The sequence below is a fragment of the Platalea leucorodia genome, assembly GCF_965183815.1.
Source record: "Platalea leucorodia genome assembly, chromosome: 7".
NCBI classification, from domain to species: Eukaryota; Metazoa; Chordata; class Aves; order Pelecaniformes; family Threskiornithidae; genus Platalea; species Platalea leucorodia.
In genome coordinates, this window is record NC_138829.1 from 45176460 (window position 1) to 45196384 (window position 19925).

General features: G+C 45.6%; 1 protein-coding gene across 1 annotated transcript in view; it reads right to left on the bottom strand.

The window, feature by feature from the left end:
- Positions 1-59: 59 nt before the first annotated feature.
- Positions 60-19925, bottom strand: part of LRP4 (LDL receptor related protein 4) — a gene marked incomplete at its 5' end in the record, with an annotated part of 82538 nt that continues 62672 nt past the window's right edge. The window contains 23 exons of the mRNA XM_082316776.1: positions 60-3386; positions 5184-5325; positions 5857-5944; positions 6566-6633; positions 7621-7744; positions 8045-8158; positions 8689-8833; positions 9164-9272; positions 9479-9613; positions 9920-10138; positions 10476-10779; positions 12148-12373; positions 12621-12783; positions 12867-13038; positions 13251-13337; positions 14058-14198; positions 14860-14991; positions 15244-15433; positions 15761-15962; positions 16940-17045; positions 17710-17791; positions 18411-18619; positions 19332-19457. Of these exons, the coding sequence (XP_082172902.1) occupies positions 3051-3386; positions 5184-5325; positions 5857-5944; positions 6566-6633; positions 7621-7744; positions 8045-8158; positions 8689-8833; positions 9164-9272; positions 9479-9613; positions 9920-10138; positions 10476-10779; positions 12148-12373; positions 12621-12783; positions 12867-13038; positions 13251-13337; positions 14058-14198; positions 14860-14991; positions 15244-15433; positions 15761-15962; positions 16940-17045; positions 17710-17791; positions 18411-18619; positions 19332-19457 (3620 nt within the window). The 3' untranslated portion in view covers positions 60-3050. The remainder of the gene's footprint in view (positions 3387-5183; positions 5326-5856; positions 5945-6565; positions 6634-7620; positions 7745-8044; positions 8159-8688; positions 8834-9163; positions 9273-9478; positions 9614-9919; positions 10139-10475; positions 10780-12147; positions 12374-12620; positions 12784-12866; positions 13039-13250; positions 13338-14057; positions 14199-14859; positions 14992-15243; positions 15434-15760; positions 15963-16939; positions 17046-17709; positions 17792-18410; positions 18620-19331; positions 19458-19925) is intronic.

The following is a 19925-nucleotide window of genomic DNA, read 5'->3' on the forward strand; positions in this document are numbered from 1 at the left end:
GAGTGGTTAAGAAAAGCTAAATTTATATTAAATTATCATCAACCCCTAAAATACTGAACACAGTGGTTAAATAACTCCAGAAAGTCCAATGTCTCCAGTGAGTAACGTTAAAACCATTACACAGGAACACACGGAAATCACTGACATTAGCTCGGGACAGGCAGGAGAGAGGTTTGCTTTTTACATAGTAAATCAGTGCTCAAGAGATCATCCTCCAGTGGCCTTTCTACATTCTTAACATCCTAAGTGCAACGAGGGTCTTCTCGTCCCCAGAATGGGGAACATGATGCACCCCCTAGGCAGCATCTCACTGGGGCTGTCTCTAGGAAAAAGAAACTAATTTCTGCCCACCTCACTGGTAGAGGAGAAGCTGTGGGACATTTTGTTGCTCTTTTTCACCATAACCATTTGAGGAAGGGAGCAGAGAGCGGTTATGAATGGTTGTTAGGCTGGAGTGTGCAGGGTACCTCCTACGAAGCAGCAGAGAATATTTATCGAGGTGGAAATCACAAGCACCATGAGTTGTTGAAAAGACTGACTGGGTTTTCCTTTCCATTCTGCACTTGCAACTCGGACAGCGATTATTTTGACAGGCTGACTGAACCTCAAGTGACAGGTCTGGGCAGATGTTTCCCTTCACCCCTGTCCCACCTCAGGATTTTGGTGGATACTCACAGAGGCTACTGGGAAAAAAAAACAAAACAAAACAAAACAAAACAAAACCAACCCAAAACCCAAAGAAACCCTGCTCTCCTAGAAGTCAGAGACTTCCTCCCCCATCCACCCACTCACTCCCAGCTCTGATGCCCCTGCCCCTGCACGTGGTTTCTGTTCAAGTCAATTCTTCTGCCTATGCTTGAGCCCTCCGGTGTTGTCCCTGCATGAGGCAGCTTAGACAGGCAAGGTCCATGTCAGTGATGCGCACTCCTTCCTCAGTTCCCAGTCGAGTCCACGCCTCAATCCAAAAGTGCCTCTGCCCAACAAAAACAATGCTTCCCAGGCTGGAGTCAATCAAATAAATAATTAAATAAAAATCTAATTAAAAAAAAAAAAAATCCCTCTGGGCGCAGGGAAGAGTCCACATTAGCACAGGGAAATTTCCAAGCCTTAGCTCCAGGTCACTTTCCACAGGAATATACACCAGTCAGCCCAATGGTGCAGTTACGGACAGAGTTTCAAGCCACCTAGCCAGGTCAAAGCTGCAACCTTTCCCTTTCTGCAAAGCTACCTCTGCTGTAAAAAGTACAGCCAACCCACTGGCCACTGTCATGTTTTTCAGGGGTAGCAGGACCGTTAGTATATGAACAAGGTCAGAGCAGAGTAGGATGGATTTTCCTTTTTTTTTTTTTACCAGCTGGAAAAACATCGCACCGGAGATGCACCCTCCCCACACCTCTAAGCCATACCCCTAGTGTATGCTCTGCTCTCTTTACACCACAGGTGGAAATGTACTTGACCTCTTCCCAGGAGATAAAGAGGTTACAGAGTTTGACGTGAGAAATTCCTCACTGAAAAGTTCTGCTTCCAAGTATCTGGCTTAACACTCAATATTTTACCATGATAGTATCCATATGGCTTGAGGGGTTAATATAAATCTCATTTTTGAAGAAGCATCAAGAGATGATTTTCTCTACCTTTTTTCCCTCTGAACAAACAGATGACAACAGAAGAGAATATGAAAAGGTGGCAATAGACCTTGGGAGCATGCAAGCCGCAGCTCCAGATGCCGCTGGGGTGTAACTGCACAGGTAGGATTACACCCCCTAGAGGGTAAAGGCCTTGGAGGCCAGAGAACAACTGAAGCTCATGCAACTGATGGGAAAAATTACTTTGCAAGGAGAGCTATTTAGTGGTAACAGAAGAGCTTAAAGTGCAATTCTATCTGATAAACAACTATTTAAAATGGCCCTTACAGCTCCCTGATTATTGTCTCCTACTCTAGGTCAAATGGATTCAGCCTAGTAATAAAGCGGTTCCTAACTGTCAGCACTGAGCATTCCCCTGGGAATGACTTGACCTAGGAATTCTCTCTTTTCCCTCATTATGGTAATCAAAGGTCCTCAAGGCCAAGAGAATCGGGACCTTGCAGAATTGGGACTGGTGGGGACTTAGCAAATTTTCTTTTTCTTTTTTTTTATATATCAGTTATGCAAAGACAAGAGTAGAATTTAGGTCTTGCTGAGATCCATTTCCTCCCATTAGCTCTGTAGAGCTAAGAACAATACCAATCTCTTCTTTCCTCAAGTTCAGCACTCTGACTCCAGTACCCACAGGGAGCAGTTCTGAAAGGGCTATTTGCTGACTCTTATTTTTCCAGAGTAGAAACATGTTTTAACAGGAAAGGGGAGAACAGGAGCAGTGTCCACTGCCAGCAACAGACACAGTGCTCCAATCTGAGCATTCCTTAAAGTTTTTACTAGCAGATGAGAAAGTAAGCAGTGATGCTCTCATGAAGCGAGTCACAGCAACTGTGGTTACCCTCTTTATGCCCTTAAAAGGTGACCTGATGCTGTGTCAGTGTCCCCTTGATCTCCGAAGTGTACCTCATCGATTCCAAGACCCCTCTCAAGTCAGAGACCCCTCAACACAAAGCCTCAAAGAGTGCTGCTAGTGCTGGAATGACTAGGGGAACTTCTGTGGCCAGGAGCTAGCAATGAGGCAGCTCTGCTCTCTTCATGGGCATGGACCGTGAGCTGGACAGCACAGGACTTGCAGGTTGCCAGAGAACACAGAATCTGAACTAGATTCAGGCCAGAGGAGTCACTGCAAAAGTTAATGTGGCAGCTTCCAGGAAAAGGGAACATATAAATAAACCACAGACAGTGAAAATGAGCCAAAAGGGTCTCTGGGTTCCAACCCACCCATCCTCCCTCTCCAACCACAACAGCACAGCTGCCCAAGCTCCTTGCTGAAAGGCAGTCACAGTCTCTGGGCCCCTCGCAAGAGAGGCTGGTCTCTGTGCCCTTCCTTGCCTAGCAGGCAGAGTCCTGTCTTTTTTGTGCAGAGCAGAGGCTAGGGAGGGTACGAGCATTTCCAAAGTCGCATGTACTTTAGACCTCGCTCTCCGTGGAGGGCTTGCGTTGGTGTTTCCAGCCTGTGTCTGGGAGTGAGCCACGCCGTTCAGGAGTGGCTGCTGCTGTGTTAACACTGCTGCATTCAGACTGTTCTTCTTGTAGCAGCTGCTCAGTTTCGGTGTCATCCAGTGAACCAGAACTAGCCTGGATAGAGACAGTGTCTGTCTTCATGCAGACGTGGTCCCGGAGGATCCCTCCTCGGGAGCTCCGAATCTGCTTAAGGTCATCCCACTCGGAATCATCACTGGATAAAAGGCATATCCCCTCCACAATTCTGATCTTCTCCTTGGTGTAGCTGTGGTCAGGACCAGTCTAGGGAGCAGACAGATGAATGAAAAAAAAACAATACATCTATGGAAAAATAGGCAAAGAGCAAAGCAGAGCTGGAATGTAGACAGTAAAGCAGACAGAAGACTGGACCTCCATGTAAACAGCCACTGGCTTTGACTGTCACAATGGTAGAACCCATTCTAAGTTTCCCTTCAGTTCTTCACCACCCCCAGACGAATCCTCCCTGCAAGAGCTCTCCTTCCAAACTCCAGGAGCCTTCAAATCATGGAAGGGGAATGAGGATGAGCTGGCTCGTCTAATTCAACTATATATATTCCCTGACAGCAGGGAGTTAAGAACAACACTGAGCCTAAAAAGGAAGGGGGAAAAAAAACAAAACAAAACAAAACCCAAACCAAAACACAAATGGGAAGCAGGAACAGCCAGAAGACTTCATGGTAAAAGTAGGCAGGGAATCAATTCTAGGTCTGTGATATCTTTACATCTAAGTCATTCTAGATTTGCCTCTCAGGAAAGCACAGCTGGAATACCACTGTTGAGTCTGAGTCTCACAGTGATACAGGGGAAGGAGATTATAGGGAAACAACGGAAACGATCAGAGGCTAAAGGGACCACACTGAGATTAAAGTAGTGAAATCTGTCTAACTTGGCTCACTGACAAATAAGGAGCATTAGAACATCTGATCTAACCCTGAGGAGAAAGTGGAGGGGGCAGGGAAATATACATCTGAGTATATCTAGGAGCAGCAGAATTAAGAGAAAAGTAGAAAGGATTTAGATTCCCAGATAAGTAATCCTGGCTTATCCTTAGTAGATAAGGCTAAAATGGCAGGAAAGTTTGGGAAATCTATTGGATAGTACATTTGAAAAACAAAGCCAGGGAAAACTCTCCTCTGCATAAGTCTTGCTGTGATCCCTGCTAGAAGAACTAAGTGCTCTAACAGATTATCAGAAATAGTCCTCTACTCTCACATACTGAGTATGAGTAGCCAAAGCCAAGACCAAAGGATCTGCCATAGAAAATTACTTATACTTTCTTGACAGACAGTAGAGCTGGTTTAAGGACATAAAAGCAGGGGAAAAAACAAGAAAGAGCAATTAGTATGGGTCAGTGCTTGAGCCACACAACAGAGCTTGAGTGAGGGAGGCAGGATCAAACACATAGAATAGTGATACCTGACGTGAGGATGTGGACGGAAATCAGAAGAGGGAAGATGAGAAGCTATCTGAGTGATAAGAAAGCTTCTGAGGAGAAAACAGAGGAGAAACTAAGTGCTGCAAGATATCGTATTAAACCCTCTCCACCCTGTGGCACACAGGGCGGACCTCCGCAGGGCCTTTAAAATGCTCCATTCATCATTAAATGGGCTCCAGTTCTCTCTCTATCCCACCCCTTCCAGGCAGTGCACAGCCAGGAGCCACATTCTTGTTACCAAACCCCTTCTGGCTGCCTGGTTCCCCTGGTGACCGTCCAAAGCAACCGTGGTGCAACAGTCACTAACCAGGACTGTGTCCAGGGAAGACAATTCCCTTTGACTCCTGTTACTTCAAGGGCCAGCACCCAATGCAAATGAAATACAAGACACTGTGGGAGTGTGGAAGAAGCAGAGAGCTAAAGACAGGTCTAATTCACTACAGCTCACTGGAGAGGAAAGTGCTGCTCACTGGTCTCCATAGGAGTCTGAGCAATTCACTGAAGCTGTCTTCCTATGTCCTAGGAGTAAATGCTGACCAGGTGCAACATTTTCACATACTAAGGCCTGTTATACTCAACAGTAGCTTGAGCTGGGCTCCCATGTCCTTCGTAGCAGCTCTTACCTCTTTCTTATAGCACAACTGGTTGTACATCGTTGGTTTGGGAATCGCTTCAATCTTCACCTCCTGGGTAGATGTCCGATATGAGGGATTACTATAGGTTAGGTTCCCCAAGCCAGGGTCCGTGAACTTGGACTTATTATGCCTAGAGAGAGAGAGAGAGAGCTGTCAGAAAAGACGCAGGGCCCTGTTGCCAGGATCCAAAGTTCCTGAGTGCTCAGCACGCAGAAAGCTCCAGCAATCTTCACTGTCCCTCAAAGAGAGAGAATGCTGGCTTCACCTGGCTCTTCAGCTACCAGTACGTTCACTAGCTATCAGTCCAGCAAGGCACGGCCATGTAACCACAAAAGCTATACCGGCAGTAGCTGGTGAAGCTATCTGGCAGAAAGCACGTGAGCTCACACATGTACTGAGATATGAACTATCTCATGTCCCTGTCCATAACTCTTAAGCTCTCTGCAGAAAATTTAGCCAATAAGGCTTCAAATAATAGAGTTGCATGCCCAACGCTTCAAAGGCACAGGACTCAAACCTTGCAAATAAAATCATCAAACACTGCTTCCAGTGGAGAACAAAGGGATTGTAAATGAGAATAAAGATGAAGAGCTTTCAGGAGCTTTCTTCTACAAGCCTAGATTTTACTATTGGCCAGGAGACAGGGAAAAAGATCACTTACCTATATATAATTAAAGCAGCAATAAGCAGCAAAATAAACAAGATGCTGAGAAGACCTCCAATAATGTAGCTGACATGCAGTCCTTCTCCTGAAAGTGAACAGCAAGGGTAATTTATGTACTCTCCTTAACTCCTACTGGATAATACTGACCTCGGCCTAACACCAAATATAGAGGTTTTACACTATACACAAGTATGTAAAGTAAAATGTCAGCACACCAAGGTTTAGCAGAGGGGTTTGTTTGGCTTCATATGAAACCAAACATATGACAACGCTTCCTCCCACCCAGGCCCCAGCAAACCAAGGAGCATCATGATCTTTGTAATGGGGTTGGATGAGTTAGACCCCCTTGCTGACAGGCTACTCCTACAGTGCGAAACAATTACCCTAGTCAACTGTCCTCAACTAAACACAAACGGGACAGTGAAGAGTATCATTAATGGGAAGAGCCCAATGGAGGAGGTATGGGATGAAAGAAAACAGAACTATTCTTCAGACCAAAATGTCGTTTTGGAAAGTCCCCATATAGGCTAATGAACGTGTATGACTGATGTTCATCCTTTGAAACACTTTGCTCTGCTCAGAGGGCATTTGAGTAATTCAAGTCTGAGTTTCAGAAATTTGAGTTTCAAACACTATGGACTGGAATGCCCTGGGCACATCTGGAGGAACAACCCTGGTGGAGAAGAGTTAAAGAAAAGGAACTCACCCATGGTTGCCAACACTGCCTCATTGGCATGGGTACACAAGCCTCGCCTAGCATCTTTGTCAGAGCAGCTGAATGACAGAAGGACAGTTAGTTACTGAAAGTAGTATCAACAGTATCAAAGGTATCAAAAGACAGGATGGGACAGGCTAGCACTGCTATCCCTTCCATTTCCAGTTCAACAACAGGAGCCTTCCTTTCTCTTCTTCAGTATCCTTCTGTATCCAGAGGAGAGAGGACCATATACATATATATAGGGGGGGGGGGGGGGTGTTTATATCGATTATAGGTCTGCAATATCTTTATATCTGAGTTGTTCTAGATTCACCTCTTAGGTACATAGGTGCATACACATATGTATCTATCAGGACACAAATTTCAGCATCAGTGCTGAAGCAAAAATCAGAACATTCTAGAATCAGCACAAAGATCTTTCTGTACAATACATCATACCAAACAAAGTGGAAGTTTTGCCTTGTAAATAACCCAGCCATATATTATAAAACATACTTTTTTGCTGGGCAGGATAGCAGGCTGTAGGGAATTAGCAGAAGAAAGTCTCTTAACTACCTGCATTGCAACTTAAATATTAGAGCTGCAAAGCTTCTGTTCTGCCCCAAACAAGCTATCCCTTTGTGGCAAGGGCAGAACCGCTTCCTCAGGTGTCTGGGTCAGGTCTGAGATGTCTCAGTGAACTAAAGCAACAGACTTCCCTCTCTTCCTCTCAGAAATAAGTTCTCAAAATTAGGAGTTCAAAAATCAATCAAATGAGTGACATGGTCTCAGGAGGCTTTTAACACTTCAGCACAGTCAGCTGACACACATGTTTCAATAGAACAGAAAGATCTCTGCACCTCTTTCTTGCCAGCTCAAGCGTTCTGCATTCTTTGTCAAAATGGTTTTCCCCATTAACGAATGTGAAGTCTGGAGCTGGAATAGCCTCTTTTGGCTAGGGAGAGGTACATTTGGATGATGACAACCAGAGGGGGGCTTGCATGTTGCACCTTGCACAAGCTGTGACTTTCACACCCCGATTCCAACAGAACAAGAGCACTTACTTTCCTTCCACTGATTCCAGAGATGTGAGAGGTTTGGTTGTTGAAGTACCTACTCTGCCAGGTGGTGTCTGACTTCTCTCACTTACGCTGGTGGGTTCAGGACCAGGGGGCACCACACCAGGAACTAGAACAACAGAGAAAAATAAGCAGGACCCCAACTTTGTGGGACGGGTGAACAAGTCTGGTAAGCTATAGAGAGTTTCTGAAATGGCCTATATGAGCAGCTTTCCCATCTCAAACCCAGTCTGTCAGTAGAAAGGACAGAAAAAGGCTCTACTGCTCACAACCGCTTTACTTCCAGTATGTGACTCTGCATAAGTTTTTATACGCTGAAGTGCTTCAGATGCTCTGGTTGCCACTGCATAAGTAGTGGCAGTGGCTTACTTATGGAAGCTACTACCCAAGTGACACTCAGTAAACTCACTAGTAGAACAGGGCCGTCCATCTGGTTCATCCGGACACGCGCAGACAAAATCAGAAGCCCTGGCAAAGCAGAGGTGAGTGCAGCCTCCATTGTTCACTCCGCAAGCATTAGTACCTGGAAGGAACAAGCAATTTTCTAGATATGTTGCAGATGACCAGGTAAGAGCTCAGAGCAACAACCTTTTTTCCTGCTCAGCCAGAGATACTTCCTAGAAATCCAGCAAGTAACTATGCTCTGGCACATGTCCTTCATCTGACTGCTAAGAAAGTGATGACAGTAGCCAGACACTGGTAGGATTAGTGCAGTCTTAAAAGGAAGGAACTGGAAATCATTAGACAGGAGCCCACTCAACACAGCTGCACAGATTAAAAAACAAAAAGCTCACATTCTTCTGTTTTAACACAATGTCAGATGAACAACACAGAAAGTGGTATTTGCTAATCAAAGATGTAACAGAACACCATTAAGATGTACTTGACTGAAATGTCACAGGCAGACAAGGAATGTGGCCAGGGAAGATGCATTAACAGTTTTGAGTATAAGAAAGGATGCCAACCTCGCTTGACATCTACAGCAGCGCAGTGGTTCCAGAGTTCTTTTTGTCTACAATTAGCATTTGCCCGAATCAAGGTCCTCCTATTTACCTGTCTGTCTCTGAGGGGAAACCACAATGATATCCATCAGTCCCTCAACATTGGCTAGGACTGTCTCTTTGTTCCGCCCAGAGTATTTGTCCACTCTCTGGATAGATTTGGTTTGCCAGTCAGTCCAGTATATCCACCTATCCTGCTGCTCAGGGAGACAGCAAAGAAAAAATCACAGCCATTAGCATGTTTATCCATGTAGACACAGGATACCCATAAAAACCACATCCCAGTGGCAGAAGGCCCCGAACGAAGGCCTTTTCGACCCCTTCCCCTCTTATCATAAAGAGGATTACTGTCTACACCCCACAGGAGTTCAGACAAACTTCCTTTGTTAGCTCCACGGAAGAGTTAAGTACTATCCCCTCAGCCACCTTGGTTTCCCCAGACTATAACACTTCCCTGTCCCCAGGCTTCACTGTCCAAACTCATCAATGCACCAGGGAGAATGGTGGCAGCAGGGAAATCTTTTTACCTGTGTCAGAGCAAAGGGATGCGACACCTGGCTGACCAACACTTGCCGTAGCTTCCCATTGAGATCACAACTCTCTATGCGATCAAGATGCGCATCCACCCAGTAAATCCTGGAGGAACAGAGAAAGAGGTGAGCTTCTGTCTTTACAATCCCTCTTTACTTTCTAGTCATTTGCTAGCCAAGATGGATAGGACAAAAAAAACCCCACCCAAACCCAAACCCACAACGTTACTCCAATAAACCAAGCTAAGAAGGCTGAAAAAACCTCATTACATCCCTTAACCCTATGCAAGTATAAGAAAACCTTTCACTGACCTCCTGGTGTCATAATCCAAAGTCAATCCATTGGGCCATCCTAGGTCAGTATTAATCAGGATTTTACGTTCAGAGCCATCCAAGTTTGCCCGTTCTATTTTAGCAATGTGACCCCAATCTGTCCAGAAGAGGTACCTGAAGAGATAAAAGGCAAGTATAAGAAGAAAGGAACAATTCATTTAGCCTAATGAGAGTTTTAGTTATGAATTAAACTGCAAGATTCTTCAGGTTCAAAAAAGGTCATGTGGTCTGTAGCTTGCTTCTCCCAGCTATCTGCCCAACCTTCAAATTCACTGTCTGCCTGATTACATGTCACTCAGAGTCAGCCCCTTGCTGGTACCTGCAGATTCACATGGCACACCTCTTCTTCCTCCCACAACCTCCTCTCCAATCTGCCTCTGCACAGCCCTTCTCCCTGCCCCACCAATACCCCATACCTACCCCTTCTTGGGAAAGACAGCAATGGCTCGGGGCTCATCCAGGCTGTTATTGATCAGCACTTTCCTGGAGCTTCCATCCAGTCTAGCCACTTCTATGGTATTGCGTCCTGTGTCTGTCCAGTAGAGGTTCCTGGCAACCCAGTCCACTGCCAGGCCATCTGTAGTCTTCAGACCCTGACCAATAACAGTTTCCATGTTGCTGCCATTCAGATCAGACCGCCTGGATGGAAATCAATGACAAATGGCAGTGAGAAATGGGTCGCTCCCGGAAAGCCTTCACACCTCCATGTGTGATCCCCATCAACCACAGGGCCACTTCATACTGCTATCTCCGTAATACCGTTTTCCCCATAGTCTCCAGCAGGTTAAACACACCTTCAGCAATTAGTTCAGTGATACACATGATGCTGTGTACCAAAGACAAGGTGTAAGTAGCGATGTATTGCCAGCACCTCAGTCTCCCCAACTTATTGGCACACTCCACAGCTCACTGTCGCAAAACCAGCACAAGTAGCTGGGCAACTTGAGCACTGGCCAAGCAGATGACTGGCACCCACCTGATGACATCAAGAAATACGTCTGTGTAGTAAATCTTGCCATCCACACTGTCATAGTCCAGAGATATGACGTTGTTCAGCTCAGGGACAGGTATGTGCACATCTGTGTGGTCACTGGTGTCCAGCGAGATACGACGGATGGAAGCACGGCTAGAGAAAAGTAGGTAGGTCTCCGGAGATGAGTCGCACGTCTGCTCGTCTCTCTTCAGCTGGATGCCAGTGGGGCAGGCACAGGAGAAGCCAGTGGGGTGAGGCAAGCAAAGGTGGGAGCAGCCGCCATTACGAACTCTACATTTATTGAAGCCTTTAGAAATAGGAAAAGTACAGTTTAAGGATCAGTGTGGTCCCACAGACCAAAGCTTTATTTTAAAGGCTACATACATGCCTAACTTGCTAGCAGCTGCATTCATCCTTACCATCCCAGCCTTGCTGGGAATCTACAGCCCTTCATACAGAGACTGCCTCCCTCCTCTCCAAGATTCGTGGTGGGTATGGGCATGGTTGGGGCAAGAACAGGAAGGCACAGAGGAACATTAGGAACATTAGAAGCAAAATCTTGACCTGCATTCCTTGCTAGTCATAGTTTTCCCACGGAAAAAGGAGCAGCCAAATGCTGACAGATTCACACAACTGCAGTTTAACTTTATTATTGCTGCAAATGGTAACACTAACAGAAAGATCCAACCCGTGGGGAAGCAGCGTGACAATGCACCAGAGGCCAGGCTGACAAAGCAGCTTCTGTTTCAACTTAGCTGCACAAAGTGGCAAGTAAACAAAAGCATCAGAGAAGCCTGCTGAAAGTGCCTGACATATTAGGGTCATCTCTTTTTTTTTTTTTAAAGTTGATAAAAAAACAGCATATCTTTATTAGGAGAGGATAACCCCAGAAGACAGGTGCAGGGAGTGGGAAGAAGACAACGAGGATATGATAGCTAGAGTTTTGGTTAGCTTTAAGTTATATTATAAAGTTATACTGTCAAGAGTGATGTTCTGCTGCTAGTAGCCACAGGAGAAGCAGCACAGTTTTCTGTAGAAGTACGTATTGGGGAAATTCCACCGAAATGAAGCCACAGCACAAAGCAACAACTCCCACTGAAGAGCAAGGAGGCAAGATGGTGCCATATAGGATCCCCAAAGAGTAACATAAGGAATCTGACTCTGGCACAGAACAGTTGGAGAGCATGATATATTAAGAGCAACTGAAGAAGCAGAGATTTTGTAGAGCAAAGTGGCAGACAGGAAGATGAAGCCTGCAATGGTTGGGAAAAAATTACTAGAACTTGACATAAGGTTTCAGCAACTAGCTTAAGAGGAATTAGTGCCTTTTGGACTCTGGTGAAGCCTAATAGGGCATGACTCATTCAGTCCTCCTAAGAAAGTGTCTCTGATGTGTGTGAGAATGAGGCTGTCAGTGCAATCCAGTGAAGGAAATGGGATGAAGGAGGTCAAAAGGCATGCAGTAATAAGAAAACACCAGACCTATGGCGGTGGGTAAACATGGAGAAGCGTAAAAATAGTTAAACAAGAGGGAAGAAGAAAATAAAAGCTGATTTTTTAGAAGTTACTCTATCACTCATGCTTTACACTAAAGAACTCTCTTCAGTGATAGCTCCGAAGGGCTCCCCTAGTCACCACAGACACCTGCTGATTTGGGAGCAGCCTAGCAACTCACCCAGGGGACGTGCCCTATCAACAGCTTGAATGTCCATGAGGCCAGGCAGGTTTGCCCTCACCAAGATGACATTGGCACCAGTGTCCTTGTCAGCCCTGTGAATGCTGCGAGTTTGCCAGTCAGTCCAGTAGATGTAAGAGTCCAGCAAAGTGAGGCCATAGGGATGTTGCACTGGAGACAGCAGCGTCCGGCGGTTAGCACCGTTGAGATCAGCAGCCTCAATACGCTGAAGAAAGAAGTAAACATCAGCCCCACACTCAAAACACCGATCCTCTTGCTAGCAATCACTATATATCAAGTGGGAAACAGAGCCTAAGCAAGTGATGTTATTCAAGTTCACCCTCCCCATAGCCCATACTGTCAGAAAAGCTTACGTTCCCCTTGCTCTTTTGATAGCTTGCTCAAGAGCTTCAAAACAGCCTCCAGGCTACCAAAGACCCAATGACAAACAATGCTGAAGGACAGAATCGGACCTCAGTGTGTGCATCAGCCCAGAGCAGCTGGGACCCAGCCTTATCCACTGCCAGTCCATTAGGCCAGCCCAGGTTGTTGCTGATCAACACCGCACGTCCAGAGCCATCCATCCCAGAGCGTTCCAGCTTGGCATTCTCACCCCAGTCCGTCCAGTACATATACCTGGGGAAAAGCCAGCAAGTATTATGGAAACAGAGGTCAGAAGTCCTGTTCTAACCCCTAGATAGCCTCTTGACAACACTAACCCCATCTCATGGTATAAAGCTATTGCTCGAGGGCTGTCCAGGTTCTGCCAGACCAAGACTTTCCTCATGGAGCCATCAAGGTTGCCCACTTCAATTCGGTTTGTTCCTGTATCTGTCCAATATATCTTCCTGCCAATAGCATCCACAGCCAGCCCATCTGTAGTCAACAAACCTGAGAAAACAGAAGGTTTATTGGTCACTGCTCATCCTCCCAGCTTAGTCAGCAACTTCTGGTATTCCCCTTGTGCACCTCATCAGGCAGTTGCTTTAGGCTTTGCTTGCCCTTCTATCGAAAATTTAAAGATTATTCTACCAGGGTATCAGAGAATCTCTTTTTTCATTCTGCATGGAAGCAAGAGGCTCCCAGGCCAAAATCTCTCTTACCTGTAGTGATAATGTCCTCAAATTGTGAGCCATCAAGGGCAGCCCGGCTGATTTTCCGCAGTGTGCTGTCTGACCAGTAAACCTTTCCTGGGTGGAAGAAGAAAGAGAAACTTAACAAAAGCCCACAATAAAACCAAACCAAAACAAACCCCAACAACCAAACAGAAAAATCCTTAAAAAACAGATGCAGGTCTCTGCATCTGTACCAGCTACACCATTCAAAACAGACCTGACTGCACAGGAATAACAGCAGCACAAAACTATTAAGGTAGAGTGATAAAACAGTACAAATTATCTTGTTCCAATCCTCCCCAAAATATGTAGGAGCACTGGCACTCTGACCTTTACACAAGGCCAGAGAACACATAACACTATCAGCTAGTAATATAGAGTCCCACATCTGATTTCTCAGAATGTCCCAGAGGACAGCAATCAGATCATCTACCTTACTGTACAACAGTGGGTTTACATCCAGCACAGCATCAGATGTTTAGTATACACAAACAGCCAGAGTCTCAGCTCTACTGCTGTAAAAGCCTTCAGCAGGAGGCAAGCTTTCTTAAATCCAAAATGCACAGGAACCTCAGTCAATACAGCAGGCAGCTTTTTCCACATAGTTGGCATTCTCTGTTTTCCTATAAGGACATTCCTTTCCTGATTGGAAAGGAATATTTGCAGCACATACTAGAAAAAAAAAAAACTTACTCAAAATCACAACCTACAGCCTGGGTCTTTACTCAGACATTTAGCTATGAAGTCACTTGTTGCCTTTCAAACAGACAGTCGGATACACTAAGTAGTTCAGACCTTCATGAGGATCCACTCCAATTGCAATGGTGTTCTTCATGGTGACATTGACTGAGACGACAACATCTGCAAAGTAGGGAATATCCAGAGAGACCATCCGGATGTCAGTCCTTCTGGCAAAGATCAGAAAGCTTGTCATTCCTGCAGAGAGTTGAAAATGGACAGATATCAGCGAGGAACAAGTTCAGCCAACTGTAGGCATCATTTATTGAACATCTGGAGGTGGAAAAGGGGAACTCTCAGGCAGATCTTGGCTTATGGGGAGTCTGGGTACAAAAGCTTTACTGAGCATTATTGAATGCTTCTTTACATCCAAGTTGAAAAGGAATGCACTCATAGAAGGGTTACTTCTGCTAATAGGTGTGGGAAACGGGAATTAGGAGTCAGTTTTCTCCTGCTAAGGAGAAAAAGTGGATGTACCATGGCCTGAAGCCGAATGCCTTCCACAGTTCTCAAAAACAGGGTCCATGGGAGGAGTGTGTACAGACCTATTAAAGAATATAGCACCTTGTAGTTAAAAAAGAATCCACCTCAAGATTCGGACAAAAGTATGGGGAAAAAATGTGACATCTGGTTTAGTTGCCCAACATAATTTCAAGAAAAAATTCTTCTGCATCAATCCAATTATCAGTAAGTTTCTTCATAGTAATTCCCACTCAAATTGAAGGTACAGGCATCAAATAGGTTTTTCAAGGGGTAAAGCAGGTAAGCACATAAAAGTGAATTTTGTTCTCTAACAAAGTAGGAGCCAAATATAACCGTGATACCAAACTGCAGTAAGGATCCTACAGAGAGGACTCACCAGGGGAGCAAGTCTTGCCATCAGATTGCAGGTTGATCCCAGTAGGGCAGGTACAGCTGTAACCTTTTGGAAGAGGTGCCAAAAGGCACAGGTGACTGCAGCCTCCATTGCTAACTTCACATGCTGTATGTACTATAGGAAAGAGGATGAGAAATCCATAAGCCAGTAGCACAGGCACAAAAAAGGGGTGCAACAGCTATAGAAATGCATTCTAGAATTCCCTTAAATACTAAGCCGAGAGTTATTCTCGTGCTCTCATATTCCACCCAGAGTCTTAAGGCATCGAGGGCTGACAGATAGGTCAGCTCCTTGCAGGAGAGCTGTGCCACATACCAGAGCCTGAGCAAGCTCTCAGCTCAGTGTGGCTTGGGGCGAGCTCTGTACCTGGTGGCCTGTGCCGGTGGAAAACATGAATATCCATAAGATTCTCCAGATTGTCCTGCAGCGTTTCCCGAGCCTGCCCAGTCCTTCTATCTGCGCTCTGGATGCTTTTGGCCTGCCAGTCTGTCCAGTAGATTCTCTCGCCATAAAGAGTAAGTCCAAAGGGGTGAGGCAGATTGCTCCCAATCAGCACCTGGTCAGATTACCCCCAGCCCCCCCAAAAAACATTACTAAGAAGTCACTAAGGGGAAGAGGCTTCCCTTGCCCCCTCTCAACATCAAAATGTACAGTCACAGCAAAAGGAGAGCGATGGGGCAACGTTAGCCCTCAGAAGGAGGTTCCCTCATACACAGTTTGCAACTGAAAGGGAGCTTTTCTCTCCCAGTGAAAGCAGCTCAGCATGTCTTGATTTGGAGATTTCACTTTCAACTGGAAAGAGAGGCAGGGGCCATCAGCACTCTGTGCTCTAGGACTTACACCTCAGGCTCCCAGACTCCCTCCTCAAAGATGGCTTCCTTACCTTCCTGTTGCTTCCATCCAGACTGGCATACTCGATGGTCTTCATGCCTGCGTCTGCCCAGTACAAGCGCTGTGATTCATAGTCAATGGCCAAGCCGTTAGGCCATGTCAGGTTGGAGGAAATGATCACCAAGCGGTTTGAGGCATCCATACCAGCACGCTCAATTTTTGGGCTGGCTCCCCAGTCAGTCCAGTACATGAACCTGAACACAAGCCCAGACAGAAGTGAATGCCCACACTCCTTTCACTGTCACTATGGCCAGGCAGTGTTACAGAGAAGCAAGAGAGCCTGGTGCCTTGAGGCCCTAGCAGGAAGCAGCATTAGACTAATATTGTATTCATGTCCAGCCCTGGCTTCTTGTAATGTACGTAAGATCATACTCAAATTTATATACCTTCTACTGCCCATGTGCTGGCTGAATTACAACACGAAGGAAAAAGTTCAAGATAATAGTTCAAAGTCTAAAAATTAACCAATTATTTACCAGTCTCCAACATTGGCCCTTTATACTCTTGCTGCATTGGTCTTCCAGTAATACACTCAAGGAAAGAATAGCACACTTTTATTCAAGACCTTCAGTTGTCTAAGGAATGGCTGGCAAGCTTCTTCCTATCCACCCCATCCCCAGCTCCTCAAGGTCTTAGATTCAGAAGCAAAATGTGTTATTGAAATCACTTGTTTCTGTTACTCTACTCAGGTTTGCTTTCCATGGCACAGTCGATCCCTCAATACTCTGATACAGTGCTTTGAAGCCAAGAAGCCACTAATGTTACAGCTTGCTTGAGATCAGCAGTAATTTACCTGAGGACACCCTTCTGACTGAACTCTGGTTGTTAAGCAGAGAGCTTGAATATAAATTCAACATAGATGTGAAATAAAGAAATAGAAAAGATCTAGATGGTCTCATTGTCAACATTTTTTGTACATCTTTAGTTATTATGTCCCAAGGATAAATAAATTAAAACACCAGCCAGCTCCTGCAAGCTCTACAGCACAACAGGCAATTATGCCTGCTTATCTTGTTCCACTAGCATCCAAAATCAGGTCTTTAATTTTAGCATTTTGCAGAATGTAGAACAATGGCATCAGAGAGAAAGACAATTGCACAAAACCAAAGAACCTGAACATCTTTAGACATGCAAGAATTGCCATGTCATCCCAGAAGAAAGAATCTCTCACCCTCCGACAGGGTCCACCACGATATCTCTAGGTCTGTCTAGGTTCTCCCAAATAAGAACAGTTCTCATGGTCCCATCTGTGTTGGAGACCTCTATCCGATCTGTTCCTACAAAAGTCAAGAGAGAGAATGAGAGAGATGTCAAGGACCTCTGGAATCGCAAGAGCTAAGGCAAAAAACATCCAAACAACAATGCATTCCTCCCCTCCGTCTGACTCTTTGATAGCTGAAAGATAGGTAAGAAACGTGCCTCAAAGCATCACCTTCCATTAGATCTCTCAAGTCACCTCTGTGGCTGTCATTGGTGCCGAGTCCTGTACGAACGCAAACCAGCTCTTTCCTAAGCCCCCAAGGTATCTCCATAGGCATGAGTGAACAGCTAGAAAAGAATCACCTTCCTTACATCTTGCTGAACTATGACTCTCCAGCAGGGAACATCCTCCAAATACTACCTGCTGCATCCCAAGCCACGCTGTTTGAAGATATGTAAACACACACAATCACCAGCTCTGCAGCAAGAGAACAGTGGTGCTTGACTTCTACTATAAACCTTTCCATAAAATTAGTACTGGGGATACCGCAAAGAGAATTAAACTAAGGATTCCACCTCTACTCCCACTTTGTTAGAAGCGCATGAGATGAAACTCCGTTTTTCGCTAGACAGAAACAGACTGATTTGCAATGAGACAAGACAGAACTATCCAGCTGTTTTTCAGTTTTCATGACTAATAAGGAAGAGAGAAGGCCTAGGTAAAGCAGAGGATCTCAGTACCTGCATCAGTCCAGTATAGCTTGTTGGTGACCCAGTCAATTGCCAGTCCAGCTGGACTTTCCAGGCTGGTGTCCACCACAACCTAAATAAAAACAAACAAAAAATCCTTAGTGCGATTAGACCTTAGGGAGAAAGCACTTGCCCAATTCACTACCCATTCAAAAACAACGTTAAGTTTCAAAAGGCAAAAGCCCAAGCAGAGGAATGCCATATGAGAGAGAGCATTAAGGACTTAGAAGTTCAAGTAAGTCTTACATTTGGAGAAACATCTATTTTTCATGTCTGTTCAAACTGCAACTCCAAACTTTGGACTCTATTCCCCTGATTTATGGCAACATTAGCCTACGGTCACATGCAAAAAGCATTCCCAAGGAGCATGGCTCTTGTTCCAAATGTAGTACATAACAGAGGATTTAATACTTCTTCCTTTCAGATTTTAGGGCCACAACAAAGGAATTGACCACAGCTTATAAATCAATGTGCTTTGTGTCCCAATTCAAGGTTTTTCATACAAGCAGGAACGTATACCAAACTTGTGTATGATCTCAGGGCTCTTCTGAGCCAGAACTAGGCAAACTAATGAAAAACAAATCTAGCATGAACTGCAGCTCCTTAGAAGGCCAGTGTATCCCAGTGGCTTCAAATCTGATGCTCAAGGAATCTCCTGGCTAGATGACCTCCACACGTAGTTAACACTGTACCTCCTGGCTCGATCCATCCCACTTTGCTCGGCTGATTGAGTCGGTGCTAACATCTGTCCAGTAGACATAGTCATCCTTTGAGTCCCAGTCTAGAGCCACAGCGCTGCGAACATCAGCAAGGGGGATGACATCATCTGACAGGTCATCTGTGTCAAAGCTGATCCGACGGATGTCCATCCTTCGGGCAAAAAGCAGGAACTTGTCAAGACCTGATCAAAGGTCGAAAGGTCTTCTTTTAATTTCTCTAAGTTCAACAACACAGTGATAGACACAGACAATTCCCTGCTATATCCAACCATAACCACTTACATCATCTCTCACTGGCAGGTCACAGCATAGGATTTTATTGGTAGCAAAATATCACCAAGGGGGGTGGGCGGGCAGGGGGGAAGAGAGCAGTAGGGAGCTGTTTCCTGGGGGTAACCTATGCCGAGGGAACAAAGTCAACCATATTCTTCAAAGAATGGCATAGACCTCCCTCCAAATCAAATAGCTATGCCATCTCTTGAGAATCTAGGAGACAGCAAGCCTAATTCTTCTACGTGGTTGCAAACCAAGAGAAACTGTGGCAATCAAGACGACTGAATTTTTTGTTCAGCACTGACACAGCTCCTATGGGAGTTTTAGGGAAACAATCAGCTGTGACAGGTAGCATGGCACCAGTAGCAGCCCTGAAATAAGGGCCCAAGGATGGAGCTTCTCTGTATCCCCACCCATCAAGCCTAGTGAGGGCAATGGGAACGCAGAACACGGGAATGCATCAAAAAGGTGAAGCATTCTCTGGCAGGGTCCTTAATACTACTAACTCCATCTATCCAGCTGCGTCTCCCTGGAAGCAACTGCTGCTGCTTACTCCCATTGCCAACCCTCTGCCACCCACTGAACATCTGAGCATGCAGGCTGTGGTCCCACCTCACTTACTCTGGGCGCAGGCATGGCTGCTGGTCTTGCGGAAGCCCGTGGGGCAGGCGCAGGTGTAATCCTTGCTGCTCGGCAGGCAGAGGTGAGTACAGCCCCCGTTGTTGGCCCCACAACGGTTTCTCCCTGCTCAAGTAGCCAAAGACAAAAACAACCACACATAAAGCAAAAAGTAAAGAAAAGAGGAAAAACACCAGTCAAGGTGTTAAGATGCACACGGATAAGATAACTTGTCCACCCAGAAGTTAACTGAGAATAAGGAAACACATAAACTAAAGAACTAACTCCATTTGTAGGGCTCAATTTTAAATATAGCATTTAACTCAATCCACTTGAGCAGATTATGGCAACTGAAGAGGAATAAGGAAGGTGTCAGGCATTACTAGTGCCTACTTACGATTTTTTTCCCCCTCCCGAAACAGCTCTTGCGCTAACAAACCACAAGCATTTCTTACTGAAAAGCCTCCACTCCCGGGGTCAGCAGGGGGAGCTGTGGCAACACCTAACACCAGGTTACCGGGGCTGAGGGACCTCAACTGAACTGACAGATGGAGCAAGTTCTGCGGCAGCTCTCGGCAGAGTTGGAGGTGGTGGATG